The following is a 15,486-nucleotide window of genomic DNA, read 5'->3' as shown; positions in this document are numbered from 1 at the left end:
AGCAGCAATGAAAGTTGCACAAAGTTTAAATGTTTGACTCTTATGTTATTATTTTCTATTTCTTTTGCATACAGGTGGACCTTATATATCCTCGAACAATGGCACAAAATCTTGTATGGACCTGCCTTAATAAGGTTATAGAGCCAATGCTGAATTGTTGGCCAGTAAATAAGTTAAGAGATATAGCATTGAAAAACATCATGAAACATATCCACTACGAAGATGAAACTAGTAAATACATCTGTACATGTCCGATAAACAAGGTAATATGCATAAATGCTTGATAGTGATTTAAATGCTTATTCTTAACAAAAAGGTGGTCTAACTCCATTTTTTATACTATGTGAGCAAAGTTTAGCTCTCATACCTAATGCTGGGAAAAGAAAACCCCTACTGTGTTAACATATTTAAAATAGTATGATATCGAGGTACTCTTTAAGGATCTCAACAATCACTTGACTCCGATTCATCTATTTTAGTTTTGTCCTACAAACTTGTATAGTGACACATTGCTTCTTCAAATTCAGTGAGAGTATATAAAACTGATTGCGAAGGATAAATCCTCAATTTTTATAGGGACAAATGTATGGATCATGAAAATGATTTGTTATAACTAAATTAACTTAACTTCTCTCTCCTTACATGTAACTAAAATTATTTGGAATGGAATATTGTACTATTTAATATATAGCTACTTGTCAACTTTTTGCTACTAGGCGCTAGATATGATTTGTTGTTGGGCAGAGAATCCAAATTCAGATTCATTCAAAAAACATCTTCCAAGGATATATGATATGTTATGGATTGCGGAAGATGGCATGAAGGCACAGGTACTATCTTGCTTGCTTTGTGTAGTAATTCACCACTCTTCATTTTTACTGTTGACAAAGGCTTATAATTTGAAAAGCTTTGATGGCAAATATTGTCTAAATGATTTGTTAATTGTAATTCTATCACTCTCTGTTTTGTGTAGTAATTTTACCACTCTTCATTTTTTTGTTGACAATGGCTTATAAGTTTTATTGAAAAGATTTGATGGCAAATATTGCATATTATAAATGATTCATTTATTGTAATTTTTCCACTCTTTGTTCCATTGTTGGCAATGGCCTATAATTGTTACTGAAAACTTTGATGGCATACTTTTTAGATTTTAGATGATTCATTTATTGTGAACTAGTGTAAATAATATCATGTCTAGATATATTTCTTCACAAGTTCAAAAAAGAATTCATTTATTGTTTTCAAATGTTTTTGGCAATTGATCAAATTCTCTAAATTTTGGTAATATTTGCACTATTTAGCAACTCGCTGAAATGATAGTATTTTCTTATTCAGAATTTTCTATACTTTCTTGATAACAATACTGACTTCAATGCTCATAGAAAACATTTGTATCAGTTATCATGTACAGAAAACTGGCCACAAATTCTTTACTTAAACAACAAAATATAGAAGAGACAATCACTATCTTATAATGTTGTTGCATTTTTTGTTCATTCCTACACAAGAATCAGTGAAGAGCAACTACCTTGTGTGCTCTTATTTCTCTGTATGCAATTTGGTCACATAAGAATTACTTGGATTAACTATATCCATGTATCCTCTATGATTTTTTGTGGCAAAAGGGGTAGAGATCTAACTAGATAAAACAGTTTTTGTTGCAAGTTTTTGAACAAATGGTTTTATTGAATATTTTGGTAGAAAATAGTTATTGTTTATTCATTGTGTTGTTTTTGGAAAAACTAGTTATCCATATACTAGATTGTTCTCCTAAACAAACAAGATGTTTCGGTAGTTAGTTGACAAGAAATTTAAATTGGTCCTCCCTAAAATGAGCTACCCAATCAATCCCTTGGGTTTTCATTGGGCACCAAGTGTCCTCATCCATAATGTAGGAGACCCCCTCCCTCTTCTAGCATATATGATTAGGAATTGTTCCAGACAAGCACATCAACAATTAATATCTTGTCCCATTTCCAATGAAGCCATTGTTCTCTTTCAAGAACTAGCTTCAACCAAACTATACCCTTTTCTCTAATTTCTACCGCCACCCAGCTATAAATTGCAATTGAACCATGCATCAGTGAGTATATAAAATGATTCAATTATCAAGATCAATCCATTGTGTAAACTAACTTAAAGTCCTTTATATGGACAAAAAGTCTATATCTGCCTCATTAATCTCACTATCAACCTATAAACACAAACAAAATACATGTAAGTTGTCTTGAGTACTCATTGTTATTCATTACTCTACTTTTTAATCCCCTGTTTTGACCTCAAACACTAGAATGTCAAAGACCACAAAAAAATATTTCAGAATCTCAAAACTAGTTTTAACATGCCAAATGCTCGAAATGATACCATTTTCTTAACGTCCACATATATTGTTCTACTTTGTCCTAGTTGTAGCAACATTTTAGTAAAACTCTTAAGAATTCATAATGGTCATCATACAATGATAGTACATACGATAAAAATTTTGAACATGACCAACCTTGATAGCACATTACCTAGGGCCTTCACCTCAAAACTCATGTGCAACTAATCAACGGAATGCATGGAAAAAGTTGTAGCTTTTTTCGCAAAATCCTAGTTTGGAAATATATATTGTGCATGCTTTGTGGTTAATTTCAATCATAGTTATTTGAACCAAAGAGTGTGTACCATAGCATTGAGGTGTTCATTCTATTTTGAAAGGAGTTATTTTGTTCTAGTAAGTTTTGAGAAGCATTGCACAAACTCTATCTATGATAGGTCTATGATGGTAATCCAACATGGGAGACTTCTTTCATTGTCCAAGCCTATTGCTCCACAGGTCTTGTTAATGAGATTGGTTCAACACTCCGTAAAGCTCATGAATTTATTAAGAGTTCACAGGTTCAAATTCCCCACCTTTTGTTCATATTATTGGAAAATAATTATTTTGTTGAATTTGTTCATTTGCATTCTTATATGTAGATTTGTGAGAACCACCCCGACTACAAAACTTACTACCGTCATAAATCAAAAGGTTCATGGACACTTTCAACAGCAGATAATGGATGGTCAGTATCTGACTGTACTGCTGAAGCAGTGAAGGTCAGGATTTTTTTATGTTTCTCATTCACTCAACAACTAGATTATGTTCTGCCCTAGTAAAATTATAAGTGGTGTGCTATGATATAGTGGCATATATTACTGTTTCAGCAACTGTCCTTCAAAAAATAGTTATGTTACAAATTTGCATAGTGTTGTGTTGTACACTTGTATAGTAAATGATAGAGGGATAGATAAAACATATGTAGTACATAAGTACTTATATGAATAACAAACACTATTGCTCTTTATTTATCTTCCCTACAATGCATATACTATATTATTTTTTAAACAAATTAACAAGTGAAGGCAAGTATGCAACTGCTCCCTCCATCCCAAATTATAAGACATTTGATCTTTTTGACCCCAAGTTTGAGCACTCATCTTATTCAAAAAATTGTGCAAATATAGTCAAATTTAAGTCATTCTTCATGAACTTTTATTAATAAACCAAGCCATGACAAAAGAAGTGATATTTTTCACAATTTTTTGAAAAACACGAGTGGTCAAACTTGTTATAAAAAGTCATTCACCTTATAAGTTGGGATGGATTAATTATATCATAAATTGTGATTAAATGGAATTCTTTTGAGTGCCCATATGTGAAAATATTTATGATACCTAATTTTCCAGAAATTTCTCATTGAAACTTTCTTCCATTAACACTTAACTGCATTTCTTTAGGCATTGATGTTGTTATCAAAGATTTCCCCAGATCTTGTGGGGGAACCCATAGAAGGACAAAGTTTGTACAATGCAGTGGATTGCCTACTTTCTTATGTGGTATGACTGTCTTTACATCATTTGTCATGTTCTTACAGTTTTACGAAATATTAATCTTCTACAAGATGACACAAACTATCTCAATACGAGCTCCCAACCACCTTTCACATCATGCACATATTCATATGGTTTCAACCAACACTACTACATGAAACTTTACCGAGGTGGGCAAAAATGATTTACCGAGATGGGCATGGCAACCGCCTCAGGGACAAAAGGTCATGTTAATATGACCTTTTTCAAGGCAGTTGGATGCCTGTCTTGGTAAATCGAAAAACAAAAAAAACATGGATATGCCCGACGAACCCATCTAGGGGCCCACCGAGCCCATCCACGTGTCGCCTCCGCTGTTGCTTCTCGTCGGACCAAGATCTGGCCTCTTGCTGCCAGATCTGCTACATCCTCACCATAGTCATAGGTCAGAGAAGCCAGATCCACTACACCTAAGTAGGATCCATTGCATCCTCGTTGGAGATGCTTGAGACGCTGTGTCCTCATCGGAGACGTCAGAGACGTGCCGCCCTAAGCATTACCGAGCCAGATCCGCACGTGCCACCTCCTCTCCTCTCCGGATCAACAAGCCCTGTCCCTAGATCTACATCCTCTCCTCCAGGAGAAGCACTCCCCAGCCACCACTGGGAAGAACCCCGGGAGCACGCTTGGATCCGCTGGATGTCACACCCCAATTCAAGGATGAATTGAGATGCATAAACCTTATGTGTGCCCAAAGATCAGTCACACACATAAGCACATAAATTACAAAGTATCATCACTGTGCTTATTATATAACGGATAATTCTCCATTACAATAATAGAAATCTCTCACAAAATTGGAAGAATAAATAACTATCTCTCGATGGAAGCCTTCAACTCCACTGGGACATAGATTGGTGGTACACTAGGATAGAAGTCCTCATGAAAGTACTCATACCAGTTGTCATCTGTTACCCATGCGAGATTTTTATCCAAAAAAAGTAAAGCAAGCATAAGTACATCTCGTACTTAACATGGACAACATGGGTTTACGAAGCTTAGGAAGCTAAAACTGGTTTACTGTGGTTAGCATTTTTAATAAGCCTGTACCTTAGCACTATCTCCTTTAGTTATGCATAAGCCCAAGTTGAACTAGGTAATAATAAGCATGTCAATAGTCATCATAATAATAATCATCATTATACCCATCATCATTTATAACATCATATTTAAGTGAGCAACTATTCCATCAATTTTTTGGGCCACTGCTAACCATGAGCATGGCTATTATAACAGTTTTTAATAATCTGCAGAGTTTGTACTTCTTTACTCGAGAGCCTTGATTTACCCTTTCGCCCAAGGTATCTAGTCTCTTAACCTCCTTCCTAGGGAGGTCAGCAGGGTTCACTATGAAGCATTTCAAAGGTTTTTCTACCAAGTTCGTAGCCGCTAGGTTTCCCTAGAAAGGGATTATAGAGCCCTCCTTCCATATGGCATATTTCACGTAGGCCATACACATAGGGACACATGCCACACTATAGTCAGCTCAGTAGGTCCCATTTGCGCCCTTTCAAGTAACTACTAGTAAGTTAGGAAAGATCCTACTACTGAGCTAAAACCAGAGCCATGTGGCAGTCCTGGTTGTACTGTAAGTCCTAGCTTTTGCCAACAGATAAGTCCTTAGGGAGGGCCAAGAGCATCTTGTACAAAACCCAACTGCTCTCTCACCCTATCGTCCAGCTGCTATTCAATTTTATCATCCATTCCATATAATCATTAGTCATCATTCATATTATATATATATATCCAATAGGTAAATCAAGGCACAAGTTACAATAGATAGGATGTCCTTAAAGGTGATCAAATTGACACATACACATGACTAGGTAATTAAGTAGGTTATGAATAGGACAAGAAATTCCCATTCTATACTTGCCTTGTTGGTAGTTTCACTGCTGGTCCTGGTCGTCAAAGTAGTACTGTTGATCGCCCATGTACGTACGGCTCACCGTCTGGACTCGTGTCAACAAACAACAACACACATTCACGGGCAATCATGCATGGCAAACACAGCTACAGATTAGAACAATACACCAACAGTGATAAAACATGTTTAAAAACTCATAAAGCTATTCTACATGTGACTAAGAACACATCAACATGAAAATTAGTAAAATCGGATCTAAAACACGGAAGTAATAAATTAAGCAAGATCTTCTAAAGCATTTAAATAGACTTAAAAGGTTAAACTTAACTATGAATTTTATCAGTGCAAAACATAACCAATAGTTATATCAACACATAGGGAACTAAGTTACAAACCTAACGCAAGTTGAACAGATCGATTTGGAGCTAAAACGAGCCTTTTATGAGCAAAATAGTCCAACGACAATTCTGTTAATAACCTGACTATTTTTTCAATTAAAAATAAATAAGAAAATAAGGTTTTTCCATTCGACCAAGGACTGTGCATGTGATTAATAGAAACCCAAGGGGCTCTGCCATTGCCAACGGTTTGGAGGTCACCGTCGCGATGGGAGAGGGGCCCACAGACCTCGATTTGATGCCCTAAAAGCACGGGCTTGGAGTAGAGATGATGATGAACTCGCTTCGCCCCTTCGCGCGGCTAGAGGACCACCCGTGTGGCACGCGCCAGGGCCGGTGATGGCTCAACCCACCAAAGTTCAAGAACGGCCCTAGAGGCCATGTTTCGAGGCGTTGAGAGCACTGGGAGGAAGAGGGGAGTGCGGCAAGCTCACCAACGAAGAATAATGCAGACGAAGGCGGTCAAAACGGTGTGTGGTGAGGGACGGTGACCCCAACTCGGTGGTGCTAGGGTTTTGGCAGCTGCGAGCTCAGATTCGGTGTGAGGGTTGGCGAGGGATGGCGCTGCGGGTGCGGTGGGTTATAACACAGGGCACGGGCGCTCTGGTGGCCTCCATCCACCCTGAGACACGCGGGCGAGCGGCGGCGGTAGGGTCAAGCCCGTGCTTGGGTCTAGCGCTCATGGGCCTGCCAGCAAGGAGAGAAATTTAAAGGGGAGGAGGAGCAGGCCGCCCTGGGCTATTAGGCTGAAAGCTTAGGAGAGGGAGGGAAAAATAAAAGTATTCCTTTTCTTTTTCCAAATTAATTTTCAAAGGATTTTGAATTTCTTTTAGAATTTTATCAAAACCACTCATCACAAAAATAAGTATGCAGCAGCATGTATGCAAAAACATGTATCTAGCTTTATATTTGATTTTATATTCCCAAAAATCATTAATACCCTTATTTTGAATGTCACAAAATTGCATAAATAAATCAATTCTCATCTATTTGAAATGGTGCAAAATTTTGGGTGTTACACCCGAGGCCCCACATAGCAGTTTGAGCGCCGCACGACCGGAGGACCCATCGGAGGAGGCCGCTGGGGAGGGGAGGAGCTGCGGCGCTGCTCGGGAGGGAGGGGGCGCTGAGTCGCTGAGGGACGTGATGGTGCTGAGAGAGCGAGGGGAGTCAGGAGAGAGAGGTAGAGGGAGGAAGAAGGGTCGTCGTGTGGCCGCTTTTGCGAGGGGCTCGGGAGTGGGAGACAAACAATTTGATGTGAAACCCTAAGTGTGTGGCTTATATATAAGCCCAGTACATGGAAAGATATGAGCTTTGCAAGCTAGGCCTATATTTATGGAGGCAGGCCTTATAGTTGTCCGCATCCAAAAATCGATTTACGAAGGCGGTTGTCTCAATATGACCGCCTCCAAAAATAGATGATTTTTGAAAAAATGTAATCACCTCGGTTAATAAAAACAACCGTCTCGGTTAAGGCCTTAGAAAAGTGTTTTAGAGTAGTGCAATTCAATCACTATTCTTCTATTTTTAAATTGAGGTGCTACCTCATTTCTCCATCTTTGTCGACCTGCTTGTAGGTAGGCTACCCTTTGTCCCAAATTCGAGTTAGCAGTTATATTTTGTCACAGGATTTGTACGACTTTAAACTACTAACAAGGGAAGTCCTCCCCACCCTGTAAATTTGAAGGGCCATGACTTATAGATACAGATTCAATCAAATCAAATAAAACTTTGTCTTTGGAGATAATATTTTTTAGTAATTGTATAGTAGTTTTTTTGCACTTATTTTATTTGTCTATGGTTCTTGATTTTCTTCCTATTGATGAAGAACAATGATGGCACCTTCTCAACATATGAGTGTAAGAGAACCACACCTTTATTGGAGGTGAGAAGTTAAACTGCAATATCTTTTTTAACTATAGTAATTTCCATGATAAATATAATGGATTAATTCCAATTACAAAAGAAATTTAGCTAGATTAATTTCTTGGACTAATCTTATTATTTTGTTGGAAACAGGTTCTCAACCCTTCAGAGAGCTTTATAAATATTGTTGTTGATTATCCGTAAGAAATAAAATATTTTTCTTAACCGCATAAACACAATTGTTTCATGTTTTCATATAAACAGGAGCTGATTTGTTGTCTTGAACCAATTGACAGATCTGTTGAATGCACATCATCAGTGCTACAAGCTCTGATTATGTTCAGAGACCTAGATCATGGGTATCGCAAAGAAGAGATAGGAAATTGCATTGAAAGCGCAACTAAGTTTATTGAGAAAGAACAACGAAAAGATGGCTCCTGGTCTCAAAAATTTTACTGCTTGTTATATGCTAATAATTCTAATATTTATATGGCATTAATAACTAGATTTCTTATGATATAATAGGTTTGGCAGTTGGGGTGTATGTTTCACATATGGGTCGTTCTTTGCGATAAAAGGGTTAGCTGCTTCTGGAAGAACTTACAAAAATAGTGATACCATCAGGAAAGCATGTAACTTTTTGTTGTCGAAGCAACTACATACAGGTGGATGGGGAGAAAGTTATCTTTCTAGTGAAACTGAGGTAAGGATTACGTCTCATTAAATGACTGAGTGCATGATTTGCTCAGTTTATGTTATATTTCTACTTTTGATAACTTAAGATACAGGTACGTCATGATTTTAATTAACTCATGGCAATCTTTCTTATTAGATTCAGTCATTTGTCTTCCATGAATCCCTGTTTACAAATAGTATCCTCTTTAGTACATCTAGGAAGTAGGAAGCTAAGACAAGCAAATTTCACTGAATGGTGCCAATTCAATTTAGTAGTAGTAGCCTCTCATTACTTGATAGTATCAAGTTATTTTGAATAACAAATAGTTGCTTCGTCCTGTTTGTGTTAAAATTTTGTTTGATGAGCCATTCTTTAAAACAGCATAATGGATTCTATCAAATACATGTGACACCATGCAACTGACAAAAGTATATATTTATTCTTTTGTATCCTATGCTTTGTAAATGATGCTTCTAGTCACAAAGTTTCTATATCTCATGCATATGGGTAGCTCCTCTTCTTGTACTTATATCCTTTCTTTTTGTAATAGAGAGTTAACGTAATAAACGTGTTAGGATGAGATTACAAAAGGCTTTTAAGTTGGTACAAACCTATCTAGATAACATGAGACTAAACCTAGTACCAGAACACTTGGGACAAACTACAGTGAGGGTTTCCTTGCATTCTTGCTAAAAATAAAAACAGTTGGGACAAACAAGCTGAAGCGAAATAGTAATGGGTTAGGATTTTACAAGGTTATTGGTTTCTCGATGGTAAAACAATCAATGTTTAGTTCATTCTTTACTTATTTGTCTGGAATTTTCCTAAAGATCCTATATTCATTTTAAACATATAATGGTTTCTATAGATAAATCATGATATTAGTCTGGATAAATTAGGGGTCACATACCATCCATCCAATATTTTTTATCTAAAGAACCCTAGTAATAAACTCTAGTGTTTCATGAAAAAAATAGGTAATTACGTGATTTATGCTGATTTTTTTGAACCACGTTTAGTTGCCACACCACATGGCTAAGTGATAGTATTAGACAAGCAGTTACGTACTCAAGTACCTGTGGTTATAGTATGCTACAGTTGCAAACATCCTACTCTTACTTCTTCATATACAATCAAATAATCTATTTTTCGGTACTCAAAATCGGGAAATTAAATAATCTGTTCTCCTCTTGTCTTGGGTTTCCATGTACAATGTGTAGTTATATAAAAGTTGTACAACCTTCCAATTTTAGAATTCATAGAAATTGGATGATTCATTACCTGCACTTAACTAATAGTTAAGCAATGATTCAATGTTATGGGATGCATTATATATCAAATATTCTTCTCTTTCTACTGAACATAGTCGTACTCTATGTATCAATGAGTTTTATCATGGTTTAGACTTAAATATTGTGCAGGAATATGTGGATGCTAGTAGACCTCATGCTGTGAACACTGCTTGGGCAATGTTAGCCTTAGTTTATGGTGGGCAGGTATATATTTTGCAAACAGATTAGAATTGCCACAGTTATATTTAGGACATTATTATGGTACATGCTAATTATTTCATATTATGGGCATGGTATGTAGGTGGAACGTGATCCAACACCATTATATAAAGCTGCAAAAGTGTTGATCAATATGCAACTAGAATCTGGTGACTTTCCACAACAAGTAAGTTATTATTTTTGTCCTTATATAAGAGTTAAAACAAAATTTTGGTTCATGATTATTAGGTTGTTCATTTTTCTTTCAGCAAAAAAATATTTATCAATATTGTCTTTTCAAGGTCTCCAAGGGATCGGAACTAGATTATTACCTTTCCTGACAAATCTGATAGCCCTCTCCTGTGATTTTCGGATAGTTAAAAGCAGATAGGAAAAGACACATGAGAAACGTAATCACAGTGATGCAACAAAGTTCTACCATTTCCAACTAATGATGTCATAAATGATGGCTAACAATGATCATTTATGGATGAACTTTGAACCACAAAAGTCTGCACGCTATTGCTACAGAGAGAGTATACAACATTTTCATACACCCTTCATAGACGGTTCCAGACATCATCACTACATGAGTTTAAATGCTTCCTAATATTTTCCTACAACTGAGCTAAAGCATTAGTACATATTCATCCTGTTGATGATGGAGTGGCTAATTGTTTTCTTAATATAAATGTTATATTTTCTCAGTAGTGGCAAATGGCCAATTGTTTTTAGGTAGTTAGCCAAATATACAATCATTTGTTTGACACTTTGTTTGATGTATATACTTGTGTATTTTACGTAGATCATAGGGCGTTTCGTGCAATAACATTGGGATTGTTCGTAGAGTAGGATTGTTTGTAGATATATAAAGGACATGTTGTTTCTATTTTAGGTTGTGCCTCGGCCGCACACCATAGGCCTTATTTTCGAGGGAAGGGCTAGACAGTTCTGGTTCTCGCCTGAATAAATTGAGTCTTGATAAATTGAATATGTGATCCTCGCAAACGTCAACGGCGCAATATACATTACTTAAACTTATATTCTTGTAATTCGACCCCACTTAAGGTCATGTTTTACTTATTAGCTCCAAAGCCAAGAAATCTTAGATATAGAGATAGATATAACTTGAGAACGTTTAGAAAAACATTATGTTTATCGATGGTGAGGCATCTGTGGTGATTTCGTGAATCTTGTGATTTGTTGGCTTAGTCCTTCGGAAGTATTGATAGGGCCGGGGTAGGATTTGCGCATATGTATTCATAGGGGTGACTGTGCGTGCATTGTGAGTGTCTGTATTGTACTGTGTAATTCTCAAAAAAGAAATTAAGCCATATTAAATTAAGTACGTAGACTATAGATAAACATGGACCATGCAAAATTTGTCCTTAGTGCATTACCAACTTTTGATTGCAGGAACATGTTGGGTGCTTTAATAGTTCTTTGTACTTCAACTACGGGAACTACCGCAACTTGTATCCTATATGGGCTCTTGGGGAATTTCGTCAACGGCTCCTTGCAAGAAAGAAGTGAAACCAAAATCCATGAAATCTAGGCTATTTTACTTTATTACAAAGAATATACAAAATGTTCAGAATTACTGTTATATGTTAGTAATTGTGCTTACGGTCCGGTTATGATAGTGGAAAACTAATGGCTGTCGTACATAATATATTGATGTGACCTTCCGAATCTAAGGACAGAGCTGTCGCTCTTTCTTGTTTTTATGATTTCTTGATCTATGTTTACCAAAACTGAAAAGTTTCTGAAATAAGAATGTAAGTAGTTGAACTAACAATTCATATTAAATTATATGAATACTTGATGACAATAAATTATGTAACTTATTATAAATTTGAGACATGTGATTATTATGGCATAATAAATTATGTAACTTGTTATAAATTTGGAAGAGGTCTGTAGTTTTTTCTTGTGATAATTATCCACGTAGCAGGATTGGAACTTGAGCGGGATTCGATCAAGAAACATGTGTCCTTGCGCGTAGCTGCTCTAATCAGCATTCGGTTTTAAGAACAAAACTAGATACACATTATATATGAGCTTAGAAAATCAAATCTGACATATAGCTACAAATAAAGATAATATCAAAACATAATAGTTAATATATAACATACTTAAATACAAGAAATATAACCTTATATAGCAAACAACGGTAAGCCAACCACTAATGGAAACTGAAAATTTCCTGTTGGTTACCACACCGACAATACAATTCCATTTACCAACAGAAAAAATAGTTTTCTAATTTTCCTGCCGAGGAGTTATGGCCGCGGCACGAGAATGGTCCACACCAGAGAGCCCGACAAGACGAGCGACGCGAGAAGGTCCGGCGGGGGAGGGCGGCCTCCATGCGGTGGAGGGTCGTGAGGGGAAGCTGGCGGCGCGCGTGCTATGGAGGCGCGAGGGGAAGCGGCGCTGTGCGGGGAGATGCGAGGGGAAGCGGCGTGCGGGCTGTGTGGCGGCGTGCGGACGGGACTACCGCTGAATCCTGAACTGGGGCTAGGTCACGATGCGGGCTGGAGGGTTTTTGGGTTTTTTTTATTTCTTTTTGCTGAGAAATAGTTGAGTCACAGACTGTAATACCCGATTTTAAGGACAAAACCAGATATGCACCATATGTGAATTTTAGAAGTCAAATCTCACATATAGCTACAAATAAGGGTTAATATCAAAGAACAATGCATAAATATATAACGTACATAATATTAAAGAGATAACCTTTAATAGCAAACAACGGATAGACAACTTTAAACTTCGGGTATTAACTCCTCTCCACAGGATCCAACTGACTGGTTGATCACAAGCCCAAAACGTCTCCTGAGGTGTGGGGGGAAATTGCAAGAGTGAGCACATATCGTACTCAACAAGTATAACCAGGGGTTCATGAGGCTCAAATAGCTGACACTGGTTTGACTGCATTTAGCTTTTAATAGTTGATAGCATGTTTAATCATTGGATAGCAAATGTCAAGGTAGCATAATTAATCTCATAACCACATGATCAATGTATACAAGAATTAAGAATAACACATATAAACAACATAATAAACCATCAGTTATTATCATTATTCACGTTCATCAGTGTCCATCTATTCCGTCAGTTTTCCGGGCCGCCCGTATCCGTGGGCACGGCTAGTATACCAGATTTAACACTCTGCAGAGGTTGTACATCTTTACCCATGAGTCGTGATTTACCCTTTCGCCCGAGGTTGCAAGTCTCTTAACCACCTTCCTAGGGAGGTCGGCAGGGATCACTATGAAGCCTTTCAAAGGTTTCGTCTAACAAGTTAGGGCCATTAGATTCACTCGGCAGGCAGATATAGAGCCCCCCTTCCATGACACATAACTCGCAGCCTATACACATGGACAGAGGCCGCACTATACCCAACGTGTCTAGCCATTCTTACGCCATTTAAGGTAACCGCTAACAAGCTAGAAAAAGGTCCTCATACTGAGCTAAAACCAGAGCCATATAGCCCTCATGGTTGTACGAGTTGTCCCAGCTTTTGCCAAGGGATAAGTCCTTATGGAGGGTCAAGATCAATCCTGCAAAGCCAGAGTTCTTTCCACCCTTTATATTCAAGTTGCTAGAAAGTTTATTTTATTGTTTATTGTTTATCCAAACATTCATGTTACAAGATCATGGATTATAATCAAGCACTAGCAAAACTACCCAAATGCATATCAAAATAGGTAACAAGGAATTCAGGATAACAATCATCTATGATTTTGCTAAGGTCATCAAGGTGGACACATGCATATGATAGATATTGTATTAATTGTGTATAGGTAACAAGGATGATCCCAAGTTATACTTGCCTTGATCAAAGCTCTCCTGAGCCTGCTGGTCGTCCAAAAGCTTGATCTTGCTCACCAACGTACGGCTCACGTCTAAACTCAATCATCAATCAACTACACGCAATCCAATGTAGACAATCATACACGAAGCAAACAAGCTATAATTAGAACAATACACCAAACAGTGAGAAATAAAAGATAAAAGTTTATGAAAATATTCTACGCAGCACTACGATCACACAAACGTAAAGATCACGAAAATCGGAGTTAAAACGTAGAAGATATGAATTTTCTAAGATTTCCTATAGATAAATAATTAATTAAATAGGACCACGAAATTAAAAAGTTTCAAACTGAGTAAACAATTTTACTAACATGTAGAGCTCATTAATATGAATTCAACGCAATTTGAATGGACAAAAACGGAATTAAGATGAATATTTTATGAGCTAGATAAAATCAGTGGCAGTTTTGTAAATACAAGAAAACGTATTCTCGGAGTCAATCTGGTTGTTTTCCGTTTTCTAAAAGAGAAAGCGTATTTTTGAAATCCGCTTTGGACTGCGGGTTTATTCTTAAAAAGAGCAGGGGTTCTTTAGCAAGAGTTACACCGACCTTCTAATCTCGTTCGCTGGTGCTTGATCGGACGGTCCGCAGCGTCCCAAGGAGGTCACGGCAGGGGTCGGCCGCCGGGTGGAGCTCCAGCGCGGCGGCGCCATTGGAGGCTCGCCGGAGTTCTCGGTTTGAGCGATTCCGGCCACTAGAACGCAAAAAGAATACACCGGGCGGAGGAGAATCTCGTGCCGAACTCATCTAGGGCCTAATCTGGAGCCGAGGGAGAGCGAAGAGGGCTTGCCGCGGTCGAGAACAAGGTCGGCCTCGCCGAGATCCAACTCAAGAGAACACGGCGACCTAGGGCTTGGTTTCGCAACATGGATGCAAAGGGGTGTTGCGGGGTGGATTTGGGAGTTTTATAGGGCTCGGTTCACCGTGGATGGCAAGGAATCCCGTGCGTATCGGGTTTTGACACCCGGTCGAGAGTCCAGCACGACTCCGACTTGGGGTTGAAGAAGGCTGGCTGTCGGGTGGGGTCCACTGGTCAGAGAAAGAGAGAAGGAGAGGGCGCGGGGTAGGCCAGGAGCTGGGCCGGTTGCGCGTACTGGGCCAAAGAGGGGAGCGGGCCGCGGGGGAGGGGAAGCAGGCCAGAGGGAAAAGGGAAGCGGGCCTCGGCCAGACCCAGGGAGCTGTCTCCCTTTTTTTTTCTTTTTATTTTCTTTTGTTTCAAGGCCATTTCAAAAACAAGTTTGAAAAATCATTTTAAAATCAGTTTAACTTACCTTTAATCAAATCCACACAATACAATGAAAATAATGCTCCAATATGAATGCACAACAAGTTGCTACACCCTATGATAAATTTTAATTAAATGAAAAATATTATTTTCCTATGTTTCATAAGCTCAAAAATTCATAAT

At 37.9% G+C, this 15,486-nt stretch overlaps 1 protein-coding gene across 4 annotated transcripts in view; it reads left to right on the top strand.

The window, feature by feature from the left end:
- The window catches only part of LOC8073228 (achilleol B synthase), a 33,147-nt gene extending 21,226 nt beyond the window's left edge, over positions 1-11,921 (top strand). For 3 of the 4 annotated variants that reach the window (XM_021465335.1, XM_021465336.1, XM_002445218.2), the window contains 12 exons: positions 75-263; positions 717-830; positions 2,761-2,883; positions 2,965-3,084; positions 3,766-3,864; positions 7,991-8,047; positions 8,182-8,228; positions 8,325-8,468; positions 8,554-8,731; positions 10,126-10,200; positions 10,298-10,381; positions 11,611-11,921. In XM_021465335.1, coding sequence (XP_021321010.1) covers positions 75-263; positions 717-830; positions 2,761-2,883; positions 2,965-3,084; positions 3,766-3,864; positions 7,991-8,047; positions 8,182-8,228; positions 8,325-8,468; positions 8,554-8,731; positions 10,126-10,200; positions 10,298-10,381; positions 11,611-11,727 — 1,347 coding nt within the window. In that variant the 3' untranslated portion in view covers positions 11,728-11,921. Of the gene's footprint in view, positions 1-74; positions 264-716; positions 831-2,760; positions 2,884-2,964; positions 3,085-3,765; positions 3,865-7,990; positions 8,048-8,181; positions 8,229-8,324; positions 8,469-8,553; positions 8,732-10,108; positions 10,201-10,297; positions 10,382-11,610 lie in introns of those variants that run through there. The other variant, XM_021465337.1, reaches the window with a different exon arrangement.

Source organism: Sorghum bicolor, chromosome 7 (assembly GCF_000003195.3).
Source record: "Sorghum bicolor cultivar BTx623 chromosome 7, Sorghum_bicolor_NCBIv3, whole genome shotgun sequence".
NCBI classification, from domain to species: domain Eukaryota; kingdom Viridiplantae; phylum Streptophyta; class Magnoliopsida; order Poales; family Poaceae; genus Sorghum; species Sorghum bicolor.
This window is presented reverse-complemented; position numbering and strand designations above follow the sequence as displayed.